The following is an 18291-nucleotide window of genomic DNA, read 5'->3' on the forward strand; positions in this document are numbered from 1 at the left end:
ATTAGGTGGGTATTGGCTAACATCAAAGGTATCAGTCCTTTTTTTTTTGTATGCACTGAATCCTATTAAAAGATAAAGGTAAGCCAATGGTGGAGCATCAAAGAAGACTCAACCCGACAATGAAAGAGGTAGTTCGAGAAGAGGTTCGAAAGTGGTTAGATACTAGAGTAATTTATCTAATTTTTTATAGTTCATGGGTTAGTCCTGTTCAGGTTATACTGAAGAAAGGAGGAATGATAATGGTGAGGGATGTATATAGATAATAAATTGATACCAACTACAACTATGACTAGGTGAAGGATTTGCATGGATTTGCATGGATTACCGAAAGTTAAACAAAGCCACTCGTAATGATCACTTTCCCTTACTATTTATTGATTATTCGTTGGATAGGTTGGTCATGCATTGGTACTACTACTTCCTATATGTCTATTTAGGATACCATCAAATAGTCATAACACTAGAGAACTAAGAGAAGACCACATTCGCATGCCTTTATGGTACCTTTTCTTTTAGACAGATGTCTTTTGGGTTGTGCAATGCACCGACCACCTTTCAGAGGTGCATGATAGATATTTTTTCAGGCATGGTTGAGCAAATTATTGATGTCTTCATGGATGACTTTTCTATATTTAGATCTTCAATTGATGACTGCTTTGCAAAGTTAGCCCTGGTTTTGGAACGATGTGAAGAAATTAATTTGGTACTGAACAGGAAGAAGTGTCATTTAATGGTAAAGGAAGGTATAATGTTGGGGCATCAGGTTTTAGCCAAGGGAACTGAGGTAGACAAAGCTAAGATTGAGGTAATAGAGAAACTTCCACCTCCAACGACAGTGAAGGGCATTAGGAGCTTCCTTGGACACACGGGTTTTATAGAAGATTTATCAAAGACTTCTCTAACAATCTGCTGATACAGGAAAACCAATTTCATTTTGATAAAAAAAAAATATGAGAAAGCCTTTTTATTGCTTAAAGAGAAGTTAATGACGGCCCTTAAAGTTATAGTACCAAATTAGAAGTTACCGTTTAAGTTGATGTGTGATGTAAGTTATTGGGGCAATGTTGGGGTAGTGAAAGGACAAGACATTTCACATGATATAGAATGCCAATTGAACCCTCAATGATGCCCAACTCAGTTATGCCACAACTGAAAAAAGTTGATTGCTATAATATTTTCCTTTGATAAGTTTTGGATATATCTTATCGGGAATAAGGTGATAATATATATTGATCATGTTGTCATTAGACATTTTATCACCAAGAAAGATGCCAAGCCCAAACTCATCTGTTGGGTCCTTTTGCTGTAAAAAATTGATGTTGAAATAAAAGACAAAAAGGGGACCGAAAGTGTGGTAGTTCATCACCTTTCACGGTTGGAATTACCAAAGCAACTTGAACCTCATTTCACGGTTATTAATGAAAATTTTTCTAGTGAAAGAATTTTAGCTATTTCCATTAACAATTCTCTTCCTTGGTATGCAGATTATGTCAATTTTCTTGTAGGTAATTAAGATCACTCCTCCAAACGTTTCTTATATAAAAAAAGAGGTTTCTCTTTTAGGTAAAACGTTATTTTTTGAAGAGTCGATACTCTATCAGCACTGTGTAGATTAGGTTATTAAGAGGTGTATTCCAGAAGAGTAGATGATAAAAATATTAGGGCATTGCCATGCACTTGAATATAGAGGGCACTTTGGAGCCCAGTGCACAACCGTTAAGGTTCTTCAGTCTGGATTTTATTGGCCTACTTTGTTTAAAAATGCTCGTGATTTTATTATAGCTTGTGATAGATGTCAACATACTAGGAACATATCTAGATAAAATGAAATGTTATTGTAGAATATTCTATAAGTTGAGTTATTTGATATTTAGGGCATTCACTTCATGAGACTCTTTCCTTCATCCTACAACAACAAGTACATTCTCCTAGCAATGGACTATGTATCAAGATGGATAGAGGTAATTGCAAACTCTTACCAATGATGGTAAAATGATGTTTAATTTCCTGTGCAAGAATATTTATATCAGATTCAGTACTATTAGGGCCATCATCAGTGATGAAGAAACTCATTTTTGTAACAAGTATTTTGAAGCATTGTTGTCCAAATATGGAGTCAGACATAAAAGAGCATTGGCATATCATCCTAAAAACAAATAGCCTAGTAGAGGTGTTATATAGGGAGGTGAAGCAAATTCTAGAGAAAACACTGAATAACTCCCGAAAGGATTAGGTAAGAAAGCTAAATGATGCATTATAGGCTTATCAGACAGTATTCAAAACTTCATTGAGAATGTCTCCGTATCAGTTAGTCTTTGGAAAAGTATGCCATCTCCCTGTTGAGTTGGAGCATAAGGTGTATTGGGCAATGAATCAATTGGATATGGATTTACAAGCCGTGGGTGAGAAATGGTTCTTACAAATTAATGAGATGGATGAGTTTCGCAATGAAGCTTATGATAATGCTAAAATCTATAAGGAAAGGACAAAGGCATGACATGACAAGCACATCTCATGGAAGGAGTATTTCCCTGGTCAACAAGTGTTGCTCTTCAACTCATGGCTTCGTTTATTTCCCGATAAGCTTAAACTGTGAATAGGCAATTGATTGGCAATAGGAATGATGTTTATCTTACCCCAACTTAGCCGCATGAAACAATCAAGCTACTGACTATAACTAAATGCTGATTAGGAGGCAACGCAACCTAAAAAAAAATACTTATTAAACTCACCCTAGCTTGTTTGATTGTGTTATATAGGTTTGAAACATTCAAGCAGACAACTTCTTTGAAATCAGCACCTCATACCAGCCTAGTCAAAAGGAAAGTGTTTGTATACTATTCTTTTTATACTTCCCTTTACTAGTTAGGATAGTATGAAATTTAAATTTAGGGGGATGCATAATATTCGGCTATGACTATGTTGTTGAAAATTTGGGTTTAATTTTTTTCTCTAAAAACAGAAGGTGAATTTGAGATGCACTTAGGATCAACTTAACACTTTTAGGGTCTTCTTTATGTTAGGCATGGTAATTAGTTAATCAGATAACCAAAGAATACGAGAATCTATTTCACATAAACTGAATAAATTCGGCAACAATAGTATTATCAAGTCTGAATATTTTTCCTTACAAAGAGTATTTATACTCTTGAAAATAAAAACTTTAAAGGATCAATCCTTTTAGACTAAATTGATCCACTTACAAAACTGATCCAAAATCTATACTAATAAACCTGAAAGTATAGACTTAAACAAATCTTGGGCCTTAGCTAATTAATCAAACCCACAAAAAAATTAAGAATGAGAAACTAATTTGCCTAAACATAAAGAGCACCAAAAGAAATAAATGACAATTAAAACTAAAGTATTTATAAAGCCCCTAGCCATCACATATATTATAAGAAAGAAAGGACTTTAATTCTTTAATGAATCCAAGTCACATTAGAAATATAGTTATTAAACCCGGACCGGCCCGGCGGGTCGACCCGGGGGCTGGACCGGTCCGGGTTTGTCAAAAGACCGGTCAATGCAATGACCCGGTCAAACCCGGTCGACCCGGCGGGTCCATCCGTTACCTGGGCGAGACCCAACCAAGACCTGGGTTTTTTTTTTTCAAATGGGGGATTTGAAACCCATTGGTATATATATACTCTATGTTCCCAAGAAAAAAATTATGTTTTTTCAATGTGAGATAAAAAACTTTTTGGTTTAAATACTTCAACTTAAAAGGATAACATAGTATCTTTTTTCAATGTGGGATTGGGAACTGATTAGTATATATACTCTATGTTCACAAGAAAAAACTATGTTTTTTCAATGTGGGATTTGAAACCCATTAGTATATATACTCTATGTTCCTAAGAAAAAAATTATTTTTTTCCAATGTGGGATTTGAAACCCATTAGTATATATACTCTATGTTCACAAGAAAAAAGCTATGTTTTTTCAATGTGGGATAAAAAAACTTTTTAAAATATTCTTTTAAACTTCATTATTTACAATAAGTGTAACCTATATTTACATGGATTTTCTTAATTTTTTCATATAAAATATTAAAACTTTAATTTTATTTTTATTTTTTCGGGTTGATCCGAGTTGACCCATGAAACCCGGGATCCGGCCCCTTGGCCGGGCCAACCCCCGGGCTGAGTTTAATAACTATGATTAGAAACCCTTGTAGCCCAAGCTCATGTACAAGTTTATGGCTTAAATGAGCCTCATTTAATCTCCCTTTGTTGTCCAAAAATAACCTATTACAAGTCTCGACTGATCAGGCCATAAATTGCATGTAACATCCTTAAATTCAAAACCAAATTTAATTGTTTATTCACAATTCATTTATAAACCATGGAAAAAAAATTCACAACTTTAGTGAGTTACATTATAAGTACATTATATAAGTCTCTACCAAAACATCTGGCAGAGTTTTCCCTGTATTTTAAACATACTAAGTTAATGATACTCATACTCTCAATTACAATCAGCTCTCACATCTCATTTCTAATCCAACCATCCTAAACCACATCTCATTCAAGACCAATCATACTTTTCAAATCACATTATACATAAACATACATTTAATCAATCATATGACATAAACATTTAAAATAATATAAAATATAAACAACTATTAACCTATAAATCAATTAAAATATGCAAACCCATGAGAACATATACACACATCTGTTTGGCATCTTACATTAAATTCATATTAATATACCTTTAAATATAATTTTAATTAACAATCCTTTAATCATTACAATACCTATAATAAAGTTATTTGATTTATATACTCATTCACAAAAACATCTAATATACACTATTACATTAATTCATCATATCAACTAGAAAGATCATAACCTTACGCCCTATTAGTCTTGTCTAACTTGTGATGAACCTGTAATTTAACAATAAAATATAAATATTTAATTGTTATTTTAACCATTAAGCTTATTATTCATGTATCATTCTTAAGGCTACATTTAACACCAACATTACAATTCAAATCCTTGAACTATCATTCATAAATTCAACTCACTAAAACTAATTTTCACATTTAAAAAATAATCTCGTACAATTGACATAACTTCAACAAGTCTTTTGATCATTATTATTACGATTATTCTCTCATGAATACCAATAAATCTAATAATTCATTTGATTGTCAATAATCTAGCATTCCTCTAATTGATACCAACAAATCCAACAATTATTTTGATTGTAAACATTCTGGTAATCCCCTCACAGATACCAAAAAATTCAATAATCCTTCTGATTGTCAACATTCTGGCATTCTTTTATGAATGTTAATAAATCCGATAATCCTTTCAATTGTTAACATTTAGTAATCCCTTCACAGATGCCAATAAATCTGATAATTCTTTTGATTGTCAACAATATGCAATATAATTTCTCCCTTTGATTTTTCATTTCTAACAATTAATACACATCCAATAAACAAAATATTTGAGATAAAATTATGTAATAAATCCTAAAATTCAGGTGAGGTGAAGAATACCTACCCGATATTTTTGAGGATTCTGCTCCTCCAGCCTATGATCGCATTCCCGATACTTGTCCTGTAACAACAGGATACAAATCATTACCAAATAACTTCATTTAATATAGGAACCCGCATCCTAGCTTCATACTCCATATTTTTCGTATGGTTCCAAACATGTCTATTTCACCATTCCAATCATATACACATCATGTTTAAAAAACATATTTCCCATATTCATTTAGTTTTAGAAATAGATTTTAATAAAACAACACAACATGTTCTCATCATACCCCACAAATGACATTTAATCTAAAAGATCTAATTACTCTCTGTCATGGAACAAATTTTACATATTAATTCCTTATCCCCTTTTTTAAGGTCAAATTACTTTTTTTCAAAGTTTAGGGACTAAATTATAATTTTCACCAATAAAGGACTAAACTAAAACTTGATCCTTTTTAACTTCCAACCAGATTTTCCATAATTCCAGCAACAATTTAAACCATCCATAATATCTAAATTGTTTTTGGGGTCAAATTGTACTTTTAAAAAAGTTTAGGACCAAACTGTAATTTCTCAAAATCCAGGGACCGAACTGAGATTATCACAAATCCATTACCAAACTGAAATTACTCATCCTTAAACCATGATAAATATTCTGTCTAGAATTCCCAAAATGTTCAGGGATCAAATTAACATTTTTCAAAGTATAGGGACCAAACTATAATTTTTACAATTCAATGACCAAAATGAAATTTGATCATATTCAACCTCTAGACAAGCTGTCTAGATTTTCCAACAACCTTATTACAATTTTTCTTAACACTTATTACACATCAATTCAACAAATCTATCTCAAATCATCATTTTTACCAACATAACCCAAAATCACTTAAATAAAAAAATAAACTCATATCAATCATCAAACTTAATCATTAACCCATATCAATCAAACTTTAAACTCCATCTTCAAAACTTCAACAAACTTAAAATCAATAACCATAGAAACCCATCAAACAATATCTTTCTTTTCTCTCATATTCTCCTTCTTTCTCTCTCTTTTTTTTCTCCTTATAGGTTTCCCTTCATTTATGGTTCCTTCTTTATTTATTTTCTTTTTTTTTGTTTGACTTCACATATTTATATATCAAAAGATGATAAAAGACCACATTACCCTTCAATCATTTAATCACTTTTATTATGCCAAAAAAAGGCATTTATGTTATTTTCTTTTATAAAGTTCCCCACCTAAGGCTTCTGTCAGTGGTGAATTCTAGAACCTCTTTGAGAACAAATTTTCCTATATTTACCATTTTGCCATTAATAAATGCTTCCGGGTATTTTTCGTACAAATTGTTTGGTTCCCGGTACTTTTTCACACAATTGTTTTTTTTGCTAATTTTATGTACATTGTCCCACAAATTTCTTGGGACAATTTCCTAATCCAAAATACATCTATTTGATATTTATATAATTTATTTAATTATCAAACTTATTACCATTTCATGATAACATTATCGATCTTTAACTGGTGTTGGCACCATCACTCTTACCTTTGCTTTGCACTATCATTTCTTATAGTTTATTTCTTATTACCACACTAATTTCTTGGAATCTTTTTTCTAATTTTTCTCTTAATCTTTTGTCCCTCGAAACCTGTTATTAGTTTTGTCCACGTTATGAATTTTGAATAAAAAATTCATAATTCTCTTTTCAACTTCAACAATACCTTGAATTTATTCATTGGAGTCCTCAATCCATTTCACATCACATATTTTATTATTTCTTTAGTTTATCCATTTCTTTTCATCCCAAATTTTTATTATTCATGAAAGTCTTTATACTTTCAGTCCTACACTTACGTGAAGGTTTACATATTTTATACAGTCTAAACAATTTGACTGAGGGTTTACATTTTCTAATGATTTCTTTAGAAATCTCTCTTCCTCTCCTCTTTCTTCATATGGCCGACCAAGTGTAGATATTTATAGATAACAATTTAATTAATTCCATCTACATCCTTCCTTTAGACCTTTCATATTTTTCAGGTAAATCTTTCCTATATGTCATCAAATAAAAAACCTATTTGTCAAAGAAAAATATGATGTTTGATTAATCTTTCCTATATTTATAGACATTCCATCCATCTCAAAGAAAAACCTATTTGTCATCAAATTTTCTACCTGTTTTTGAAGCTCCTTTGTTTTCTTGGGATTACTTCAATAGGCTGGTTGGTTAGGAATCAATACACTAAGTGCAAGATCAATATGATGTTTGATTCCTCTTATCGATGACAATTCACTAGGAATTTTATTAGGAAACACATCATCAAACTCTTGCAACAAAGAAACACAAACACTAGGAATAGAAGGGTCAAGTTTGTTAGTATTAAAATAAAGTTTCTTGCAAACAAGTAGGATTATCAGCTGGTTTGAATAACAGGTAGATTTAACATTACCTTTTCTAGTATAAAAATTGAGTTGTTTCTTTAGTTTTTCCACATAATTCACACTTTTCTCACTTACTTTCTTCACTTTTTCGGTCTTACCTCCATTCTTGTCCAAATTTGTGTTTATTTTAGAGGGGGGTGAATGGTTTTGGGTAGTGAGAGAATTGTTTTGGTTTATGGTTGATTCTAATTGTATTCTCTCACCCTATTCCTTACCTTGATTTTCTCTACCCATGTTCTCATGTTCTTTTTTTAAACTTTATTCTATCATCTTACACTTGTTTGGGTGTAAAAGATATAAGAGTGATGGTTTTACCATCTCTTGCAATAGCATATCTATTTCTAACCCCATCGTGTGTCACTTTTCTATCGAACTACCATGGTTTCCCCATGAAGATGTGACTTGCATACATTGAAAGCACATCACACATAACCTCGTCAACATACTTTCCAATCGAAAATAAAACCAAGACATGCTTAGTCACTTTCACCTCACCACAATCATTCAACCATTGCAATCTATAAGGTTTATGATGCTTAATAATACACAAGTTCAGTTTACTAACAAGGGTAGTACTAGCTACATTAGCACAATTTCCACTATCTATAATAAAACTACACACCTTGTTTTGTACATGGCAACGTGTTTGGAAGATGTTATCCATTTGCTAGTCAATATCATCTTCCTTGACCTGAACCTCAAGTGTACGCTTTATAACCAAAGCCTCACCTTTAATCTTTTCCCACACTAGATATCCTCTAAATTATTATTTCCTTGGAAACGAAGTATTTTCATCTTAATTGACCCCAATTTTCCCTCTAGCTAAATATTTCACCCTGGCTGAAACTAACATTCTTTCGGCTTCAATTATGCCCAAACCAATTTCTATTACCCATAAATGCAAAGTCATAGTCATAGTCATAGTCATAGTCATAGTCATAGTCATAGTCATCATCATCTACATTTGTGTTTTCATCCATAAAATCAATAAAGTCAGTTTTAACATTCTGTATGGCCCTTCATATTGTGTTTCCTCTCCAATGAGCCCCCATTCTCAATCCATTTGTCCCACTATTTTGTTGTCTCACTAAAGCCATCTCATCTTTTAGATTCTTCATCATCGTTAGCATCTCAAGTTGTTTGGCAAAAGCTTGCATTTGAAAGATGTTATCCCCTTTCGGTGTCGCAGACTCATTATTTTTAGACATTTTTTAATCTGTAAAAATTGATTGGTAGCAAGAAAAATATACCTCACAACTCTCGTGTTTCATAAAATTCAAGGCTTTTCACTAAATTGTTTTCACTTTGCCTTTTACCTCTCATTTCACCTTTTTGCAGTTCTTTCAAAACTGAAAATCAATGAACCAAAGTCAATGGATATTGTAATGCAATCTAAATATATATAAAAAGATTCAAGAATCAATAAAATACTAAAAGCAAACAAAACAAAATTATGATTATGATTTCATGAGTAGCAAAGCAAATTTGTGCAAAATATGGATGATACAAAGACTCAAAATATAACATAAGAAAAAATTAATTAAAACACTTATTTGACACCTAAATAACCCATATATAATAGAAATAAATTGAATAGGTCAAAAAAATATTAACAAACATGTTTTTGTAACTTGACACAAATTTGACCTATTATGTAATTTTAAGCATCAGAATTGAAACCAAGACCAAACGATATCAGAATAACCTTAAATTTATTATGCAGTACCCTTATACCTAATTAAAACATATCTAAGTTTATGGGTCATTCTATCTTATGCCTAGGTATCAAGCAACCGTGTATGATAAGTTTGCGACATAATTTAACTCAAGATTTAAACCCCCAATCAAACGATATCAAAAGGAGCTCAAATTTAATATATAGTGAGATTTCACTCCTAATAACTAGCATATCAATTTTGAAGTGATTTTAAGGTGGTTTGATTTGGTTTCTCTATTGTTTGTGTTTTTAACGACAGAATTGAAACGAGCTTGAATAAAATTTGTAATTCAAGCGCGAAAATCAAGGAGGGGAGAGAAAAGAAAGAAGAAAGAAAGGTTGTTGACGCCAAACCAAATTTTCATACGCCACAAGCATAGCTGAGGAATGGAGGGGCGGTTTCCTAAGTCAAAAACTTAGTCTAAAATGGTGAAATGTCCTCAATTATCATTAAGGCTTCTTTCTGGGTGAAATTGGAATTGATTTATATTATACTCTAACAATCTTTGTATTCTCCTAAGTCTTCTCCATAATTAGTGACAGATTATGCCACTTTGCATCAGTTTTTTGATTGACGAGAACCCATCTTGTTCCTTTCAAAAGAGACTACATATCGAGCGGGTGCAAGAAAGAATTAGCTATCTAAAAGTGGGACTTAAACTCAAGATATCCCCATATTTTAATTCAAGTATTTTACGACTTCTACTATCTATTCTTCCTTTTTTTAATTTTTTTGTTATTAATATTTCTAGGGACATAAAAACAGATGACATAACACTTTTTTTATACTAAGATGTTGAAAACAAAAAGAGAAAAAGAAGACTGAAAAACACAACTAAACTTATAGACCACAAAGAAATGAAATTTTCAGAAAGATATAACCTGATTTCAGAGTCTATCTCTGATACCAACTAATACAAATCTCATAATCATTGTAGTCACACAACACAAAACAAGATTGACAACGAATCCTAGAAAGTCAAAATAGATCTGAAAGAAGTGTGACACAATGGAGACATATCACAAAGCACCAGTATTATTGGAATAAGAATTTTCACCCTACGAATACCAATTCACAAACGAGAAGTATAAGCAAGACGTCATGAAGCCAATTAATATTCGATAAGTCAATTTAATTTGTTAAAGAGTTAAAGAATACAAGAATCTCTCTCACATAAGCTGAATAAATTTAGCGGCAATATTATTATCAAGTCTTAATATTTTTTCCTTGCAATGAGCATTTATACTCTTGAAAATAAAAATCCTAATGGATCTACTCTTGTTGACAAAATTGACCCACTTACAAAATTAACTCAAAATCTATACTAATAATCTTAAAAGTATGGACCCAAACAAGCCTTGGACTTTAGCTAATTTATCAAACCTAAAAGCATAAATTAAGAATGAAAAACTAAGATTCCTAAACTTAAAGAGAACCAAAAGAAATAAAAGATAACTGAAACTAAAGTATTTATATAGAGTCCCTAGCCACCACACATATCCTAGGAAAGAAAAGACTTCAATTCTTCAATGAATCCAAGCCACATTAGAAGTCGTTATAGCCCAAGCTCAAACACAAGTTAGAAGCCGTTATAGCCCAAGCTCATGTACAAGTTTAGGGCCTAAATAAGCCTCATTTAATCTTCTTTTGCTGTCCAAAATTAACTCATTACAGGTATGGACTGATTGAGCTTAAAATAGCCAAGAAAGAACACTTTGTCAACAAATGTGCCAAAATAGTAATATGAACTTCAACTAATTTAAGTAATATGTTCCTGAATTCTAATTTACCTAAAATATTACCACCATATATCTCTATATGTCTAGTATTTCTCTGTAAAATATTAGCTTTATGTGATATATAGTTTGAGAGATATGTTCAAACTTAACTAATTTAAGTAATATGTTCCTGAATTCTAATTTACCTAAAATTTTACCATCATATATCTCTATATATCTAGTATTTTTCTGTAAAATATTAGCTCTATGTGATAAATAGTTTGAGAGATATATTCAATCTAACTTAGTTCATATCAGAAGAGAAACACATCAAAGTGGGAATGATTCACTATTAAACGATAAAAGTCCTGGCAACCCACTGTAAGAATCCACAATGACTATGCATGCACAATGATTTTGAGATAGAAGGGAGCCAAATCACGTGCCAAAAAATTTCAACTAGAGCATGAGTTCTTTATTAATATGCTGCGCAGTGATTTTGAGTGGGAAAGGAGGCAAATCAAATGTCTAAAGACGTTTGAATGAAAGCAACAAAATCCAAATAAAAGGCTTGGGAATTCACTATTAAAATCCAATGGATTATCTCAGGCTGTAAACTAATTTCAATAGGAGTCTTGGTTTTTTTTGTTAATGGGCATAGTGATAAGCCACCAACTTGTACATAGACAAAATGAAAACTACAAAAAAAAAAAACATGGATTTTTGTAATTTCCTAGATTTATAAACATTGATGCAACCTAAGAAACCTGTTAAAACTAGATGTGTTTGTTAACACGGTGTAGTATGTTAACAAATGCATTTTAATTCATGCCTTTAATATTAATATTAATATAGACCTCATGTGGTTAAATAATCTCTAACAAAGTAGGTAACAATTCAAAAAGCTAAAAATTAGATTGGATAGAATCCTCAGCTAAAAGTAACATTATACCTAAGAATCAAAGGTATTGGAAAAAGACTTGAACCCGGAGATAACCTTGTATATAAAAACCCTAAGTATGCGAATGACGTCACAAAGCTAGTTAATCTTTGATATGTCAATGAATAATTTTTGTCCTTACAAAAAGAAAGGTTGTTTTTCCACAAATAAACAAAAAAAAAACTCATGTTTATTCTTCATCTTACTGCTCAAATTTGTAGCTAAAAAAATATAATATAGTTTCCTCTAACTAACTTTAAAGGACTCGTTTTGGATTGCAAAATAATGAGTTTAAACTAGTAATCAATTAAAACAAGTCTAATAATAAAATAAATCTCTAAACAATTTCTAATGGGCCATAACAAACTCAAATTAAAAATAATTATTCAAGAATAAATAAATAAATAAGGGTAATAAAAACAATCTTTATGCTAAAATTCCTCCATGATACTCGAATTTTCAATTTCCATATATTTTTGGCAAATTAATAACTTCAAATACATCATTCTCTCTTGTATGAATAAATTGTTGGAACTACCAACTTTAATTGTAACACAATTACACTTATAACTCCAGATATATCCCAAACAATATACGAATGTCTAGTCTGGTAGATTTGATAAGATTCGTCTAGTAACTTTGACTCTCTAAAATAATATGCTCCCGAATTTTATTTGATCTGAAAATCTACCACAATATACTTCTATATATCTAATATCTCCATTCAAAATCTCAATTTGATTAGATATATAATTTAAAAGATATACATAATCTTGTAAAATTAATCAGCATATATTTTACGAATAAATTCAGAGCATATATTTTATGAACAAATTTAGATCTGACTTAGTTATTAATGAATCTCCACTTTATGAGATGGCCTTCTGCATTTCTAATGACAACTCCAGCAGCCATGCTGTAAAAAATAGCCACCACCTGTTTTTATCTCATGAAAATTTTGGGGAGTGGGTTTCCGGTGCTACTTGGACCACTGAATGCGCACTCCCACTATTCCGTTTCAGTTATTCCTCTAAACCAGTCGTAGATAAATCAAGGCATAAAGTGAGATCTGTGTGATAAACATCAAACGCCAGGGAGTTTCTAGCTTTCCATTACCCGGTCAATATATAGAATAACCATTGCACCGCACCCGCACCTGCACCTGCACCACATTTAAATATGCATTTGCAAGGCCCGCAGCCTCATTCAAAGCGTCTTTTGAGGTAAAATGAGCTTAAATATTCTAACATGGGACAAACGTTTCCAAACAAATGGAGGACGTGAAGTCCACCCAAGTGCTCTTAAAGGGATTAGACATCCAGCACAAATGAAGCATGTCAAGCATTCAAAAAGAGATCTCGATGACAATAATTATGTAAGTGGATGTTACTGCTAACAGACAACCTCCACACCCTAATAGGAAGCAAAATGAACCAAGTGAAGAAAATTTAACTTTCATAGCTTTGGCTAATTAGCTAATCCTGGCGGTGACTCGTCACCCAACTGACCAAGTTGCAGATCAACAATGGAGAGACAATAAACGGGGAATAAACAGAATGCAAGCTTGATACAAAAGGCCAGCGGCTTCTTTCCCCAGTGAAAGCAGGATGACAAGTAATAAAAGAGCATACACTGCTGAAAACATCGAGTTCGGCATATTCATGAGCATTTTCAAGATTAAAATCTAGGACATGGTCGAAGCATTGGTTAAACCTGACAGAAGAAATGTCATCACTAGTGAAGCATGCATGATACAGAAGGTCTAGCAAAAATATACAGCATTTGACTAATCAACTATCATCTCAAATCAGGTCAAAATAATGAACTGGCAAAGCTGCAGGATCAAGTTCCCAGAAGCCTCTGAGACTGCCACCCCTCTCTTCTGTCAGTTGACAAGCAGGAATTTGATGGGAGAATCTAATCAGCTCAGTACAGAGAACCTCCTGTGTATGAGCCGACAGCCCTATTAATTTTGTCTTGAAAACTGAGTTGAAACCACTTACACGTTCTAAAAGTGAAACCTTAATCTGCAAATCATTTTGATCAAGGACTTCCACCACATCATATTCACAATTCTCCAAGTCAGAATGTTTAATTTCAGGGAACCAATTCTTGTACAGAGCCCAAACTTCACCTTTCCTTGGCAAAATGGTATATTCATTTCTCTTACCATCAAATTCTACAGCTAATCGATGCGAGAAGGAAGTGGTAGAAGAATAGTAGTTTAGTTTTCCATTTTTTGCCTTAAATCTTCCACAACAAGTAGGCATTTTCTTATCTTGCCACTGAATCACAGTTTTCGGCAGCGAACAAGGAGTAAGCCACCTTAACCACAACTTAAAACCTTGGTCAGATTGAATTTTCATAATTTGACCATAGTACTTTGGCAAGCCATCCTCATCACTGTACAGTGACCAGATCTGACCAACCTGGAACTTTTCAATGGATTTCTCTGCGTCAAAGTTGAAAAATTCTGATTCTGGAATTTCAATAGCATCTACGGCACTGGCACTGCAATCTTCCATGATGCTGCCACAATTATCCTTAGATAGCAGAGACGTCCCTTTTGTGTCAGGCTGATGCATCGAAGTACCTGATTCACATACCTCTTCAGGTTTTGCTTTGTCTGAGGATCTCGAACATGATCCATCACAATGAGCATTGCCAACCTCCTCTCTGAGATCTTCAGGATTGGCAGTCTCTAAAATTGTTTTAGGCAAAGAAGCTGGATCAAGTTCAAAAGATCCCCTTGGCACACCTTCTCTTTCATTGCCTGTCAGTTTGAATGATGGAATCATGTGGGAGAACCGGAACAGTTCAGCTGGAGGAATTTCAAACACGTCCATTCCTTCCTTTCTAATCCGACAAAAAAGGCTCACAAAGCCCTTCACTTTACCCAAGAAGGCAACACGCGCACCAACACCCTCAGCATATTCGGACAAAATTTCAACAAACTCATATTCATAGTCCTGATGAGCATCTGCATTAGATATCCATTTGAGATCCCAATTTTTGAAGAGGGCCCAAGTCTCCCCCTTTCTAGGAAATATCTTGTATGTGTTTCTTTGGCCACTTTCTTCCAAATCAATCAGATGAGAAAACATTAGCCGCTTGTCAGTGTATTGAGATTTTCCATTTTTGAACTTACCACAAGCCACAGGCAAGCCCTCCTCAACCCATTCAGCTTCATTCTGATCATCTGGGCATGCCTCTAGCCAGGTTATCCGCAAATTGAACCCAGGAGAGACAACTTTCTTGATTTGAGCATAAAATCTAGGCATGGCATCCAAGGTGTCATATACAGCCCACACCTGCCCCACTGAAAAGCACTCTCCACCCCGATCTTTGTCAAAATCATGGAAATCAGGATCGGGATAGTCATATGAATCCGGATCTGATGCGGATTGTGAGGTTGAATCTGATGACAAGCGAATAGGAGTCTCAGAGTTTTTCTGACAGAAAATTGCTTCTACCTTTTCTTTTCCCTTCACATTCTCGGTGTCCTTGATTTCTTTACTTTCTTCTGGTTTCAGGATGGTTTCGTCTTTCACATCAGCAGCTATACTAGATTGATCTTCTTTGTAAGACACATCCTCCCTCATTTCATTCGCATTCTCCTCTTCAGTTTCACAGAACGATCCACTCAACTTGGCCATTTTTGGATCTCTCACATAGTCTTCATCATCACTCAGATTTTCCTTATAAGAAACCTGCTGTTTTTGCCGTCCAGATCGCCTTGGGCGCTCTCCTTTATATTCAAAATTCACCTCAGCCTTAAAATCACCATCTTCCTCACTAGCCAAGTCTTCATCAGAATCAGTTTCAGTGTTGCAACTTTCACTGGACTCCTCTTCTTGCTTCTTCTTTCTTTTACCATTTAACTTTTCTGAACGGAACTCTGTTTTAGATGGCACAGTGTTCAGATTTTCTTGGCGTCCCAGCCCCACATTGCTAGCAGTCTGATTTGGGATATTCTTCCTTTGCGGAAATGATGATTGATTCAAGTTACGTTCTGTCGGAAGCCCCTGTCCACTCCTTTCATATGCAAAAAAGGATCTGTTGCAACTCTGGCACACAAGAGGTTTGTTAATAATTTCTATGTAATACTGGTATCTTACAGTACAAAATGGACAGGCAGTCCAGAAAGTTGGCCGGCCATTAGAGGAATCACGTTGAGAGGCTGGCTGTTGTGATTGCCTGTAGTGAGGATTGAAGCCAGTAAAGTTTGAGCAGTGGGTTGCCTTCTGTGGTGGCCGGTATGGTGGTGCAGGTTTACTCATAGAAGCTTTGCGTTTAATATCATGCAAGGACCGTTTTCCCTTGTCCAAAAGCACTGTTTGGGCATCCTTAATTAACTTAAATGCAGATTCAGCACCAGGGAACTGATTTTTGTCAGGATGAAGTTGGAGGGCAAATTTCCTGTACTGTTTCTTAATAGTTGCTTCGTCAGCTGTCTCTTCAATCTGAAGGATGCCATACCAGTCCATGTCAGTCCCTAACAGTTTTTTATCGGCAGTGCAATGCACATCACAAACAGTTAGCATCTGAGAAATGTTTTCCAAATCCTTATAAAGTTGTTGGGCTTTGAGCAGAATTCTACGGGCTGTTGGAAAATCCTTCTTTACCATCAAACTCTCTGCAACGCCCTTCGCCCTGAAGGCCTCATCTTTGTTGCACTCCATCACTCAATTCAGATGACCAGGCTGAAAAGCAGAACTTCCACAAGCCCCGAGAAAAATCCACTTTCAACTCTCACATCCACACGGGCTCTGCAGATTTGTACAGGTGGAACATAAATAAGAACTGTGATTAACTTGGAAAACAAGAGAAGTACTGTCAGAGTAATTGACATTTACTGTAGGCTTCACTGGTATATGAATCGCAGACAACAATAGGGAATCGGCATCACATAAACACATTAAAAGAATTATTGAGCAATTTTCACAAATATTCACCCTGTAAATCTAAACCTGAAATAAAAAACACAAATCTGCTGCTGAAAACCAAAAGACCAATCCTCTCCGATTTCAACCATTTCCAAGTCCAGAGTAACAAACTTTGCATCCATAAGCACAAGTTTCAAAGAAAAAAAATCAAATAGTTTCTAACAAGTAAACATCAGTGGTTGACATAAAAAACCATGACATCAAAAGGCAATCCAACGAACCAACATTCAGTAATTGAAATACTCTGTTTCTAACCAACCATGCCACCATTGTAATGGTCAAAACATAAACCAACCATAAAACTAGGCACGCCCCATAAAGCCATAGCCCTAAAGCAAGAAACTTTGGAACTCAAAAACCTCATAAATTAAACCCTAACTGTGTCCAAATTGGGCAAGAAACAAGTAAAGCAAGAAACTTTGGAGCTCAAAACCCAATAAATTAAACCAAGCACGTGCAAATGCAGCAGAACCATAAATAATGCAGCCTTAAAATCCCTGGAAAAAGGATCATTACTGTATGTTGTCAATTCAAAAAATAAAATTTTAGGGTACAAAAAATACAAGAGAAGAAAGGAATTTACTGGTTTGTTTCACAAGAAAGGAAACCATAAGGCAATCTGTGAGTGCAACAGAGCTAAGCATTAGGGCCGAACAGATCTTGGGAAGAAGAGGAGTTAGTTTATTTGGAATGATAATTGTTGCAAGTTTGACCTAATTTCTCGATTGGCACTATCTTTGCCAGTTTGAGATGGAAATTATTATTGGAAAATTTAGAAGTTGAAGGGCTTTTTTGTGATTTCACTTTACATTTTGTTTTTGCTATTTTGCCATTGAGATTTTAATCATTTGCAAATTAGGTTTCCATAGTGAAAAAACTTTTTGTAATCATATCCATAATTGCAAATCGGTTCCTAGGATTTACTGGGGCTTGGGTTATTGAATTAGTTCATTAGTCATTTGAATTTATTTATTTTTTAATAGTGAAAAAAAATTATAATTTTTGTGTTTATTGAA

The 18291-nt window shown here is 33.7% G+C and overlaps 1 protein-coding gene across 1 annotated transcript; it reads right to left on the bottom strand.

Annotated features, from left to right (window-relative positions):
• Positions 1–14032: 14032 nt before the first annotated feature.
• LOC18110808 (uncharacterized) lies at positions 14033–18025 on the bottom strand. The gene is made up of 2 exons (XM_024611195.2): positions 17859–18025; positions 14033–17098 (listed from the first exon to the last, which is right to left on the bottom strand). Exon 2 carries the CDS (start codon positions 17009–17011, stop codon positions 14132–14134), a length of 2880 nt encoding a protein of 959 aa, XP_024466963.2. The 5' UTR covers positions 17012–17098; positions 17859–18025; the 3' UTR covers positions 14033–14131.
• Between the last annotated feature and the right edge of the window lie 266 nt (positions 18026–18291).

The sequence above is a fragment of the Populus trichocarpa genome, chromosome 10 (genome assembly GCF_000002775.5).
Source record: "Populus trichocarpa isolate Nisqually-1 chromosome 10, P.trichocarpa_v4.1, whole genome shotgun sequence".
Taxonomy (NCBI): domain Eukaryota; kingdom Viridiplantae; phylum Streptophyta; class Magnoliopsida; order Malpighiales; family Salicaceae; genus Populus; species Populus trichocarpa.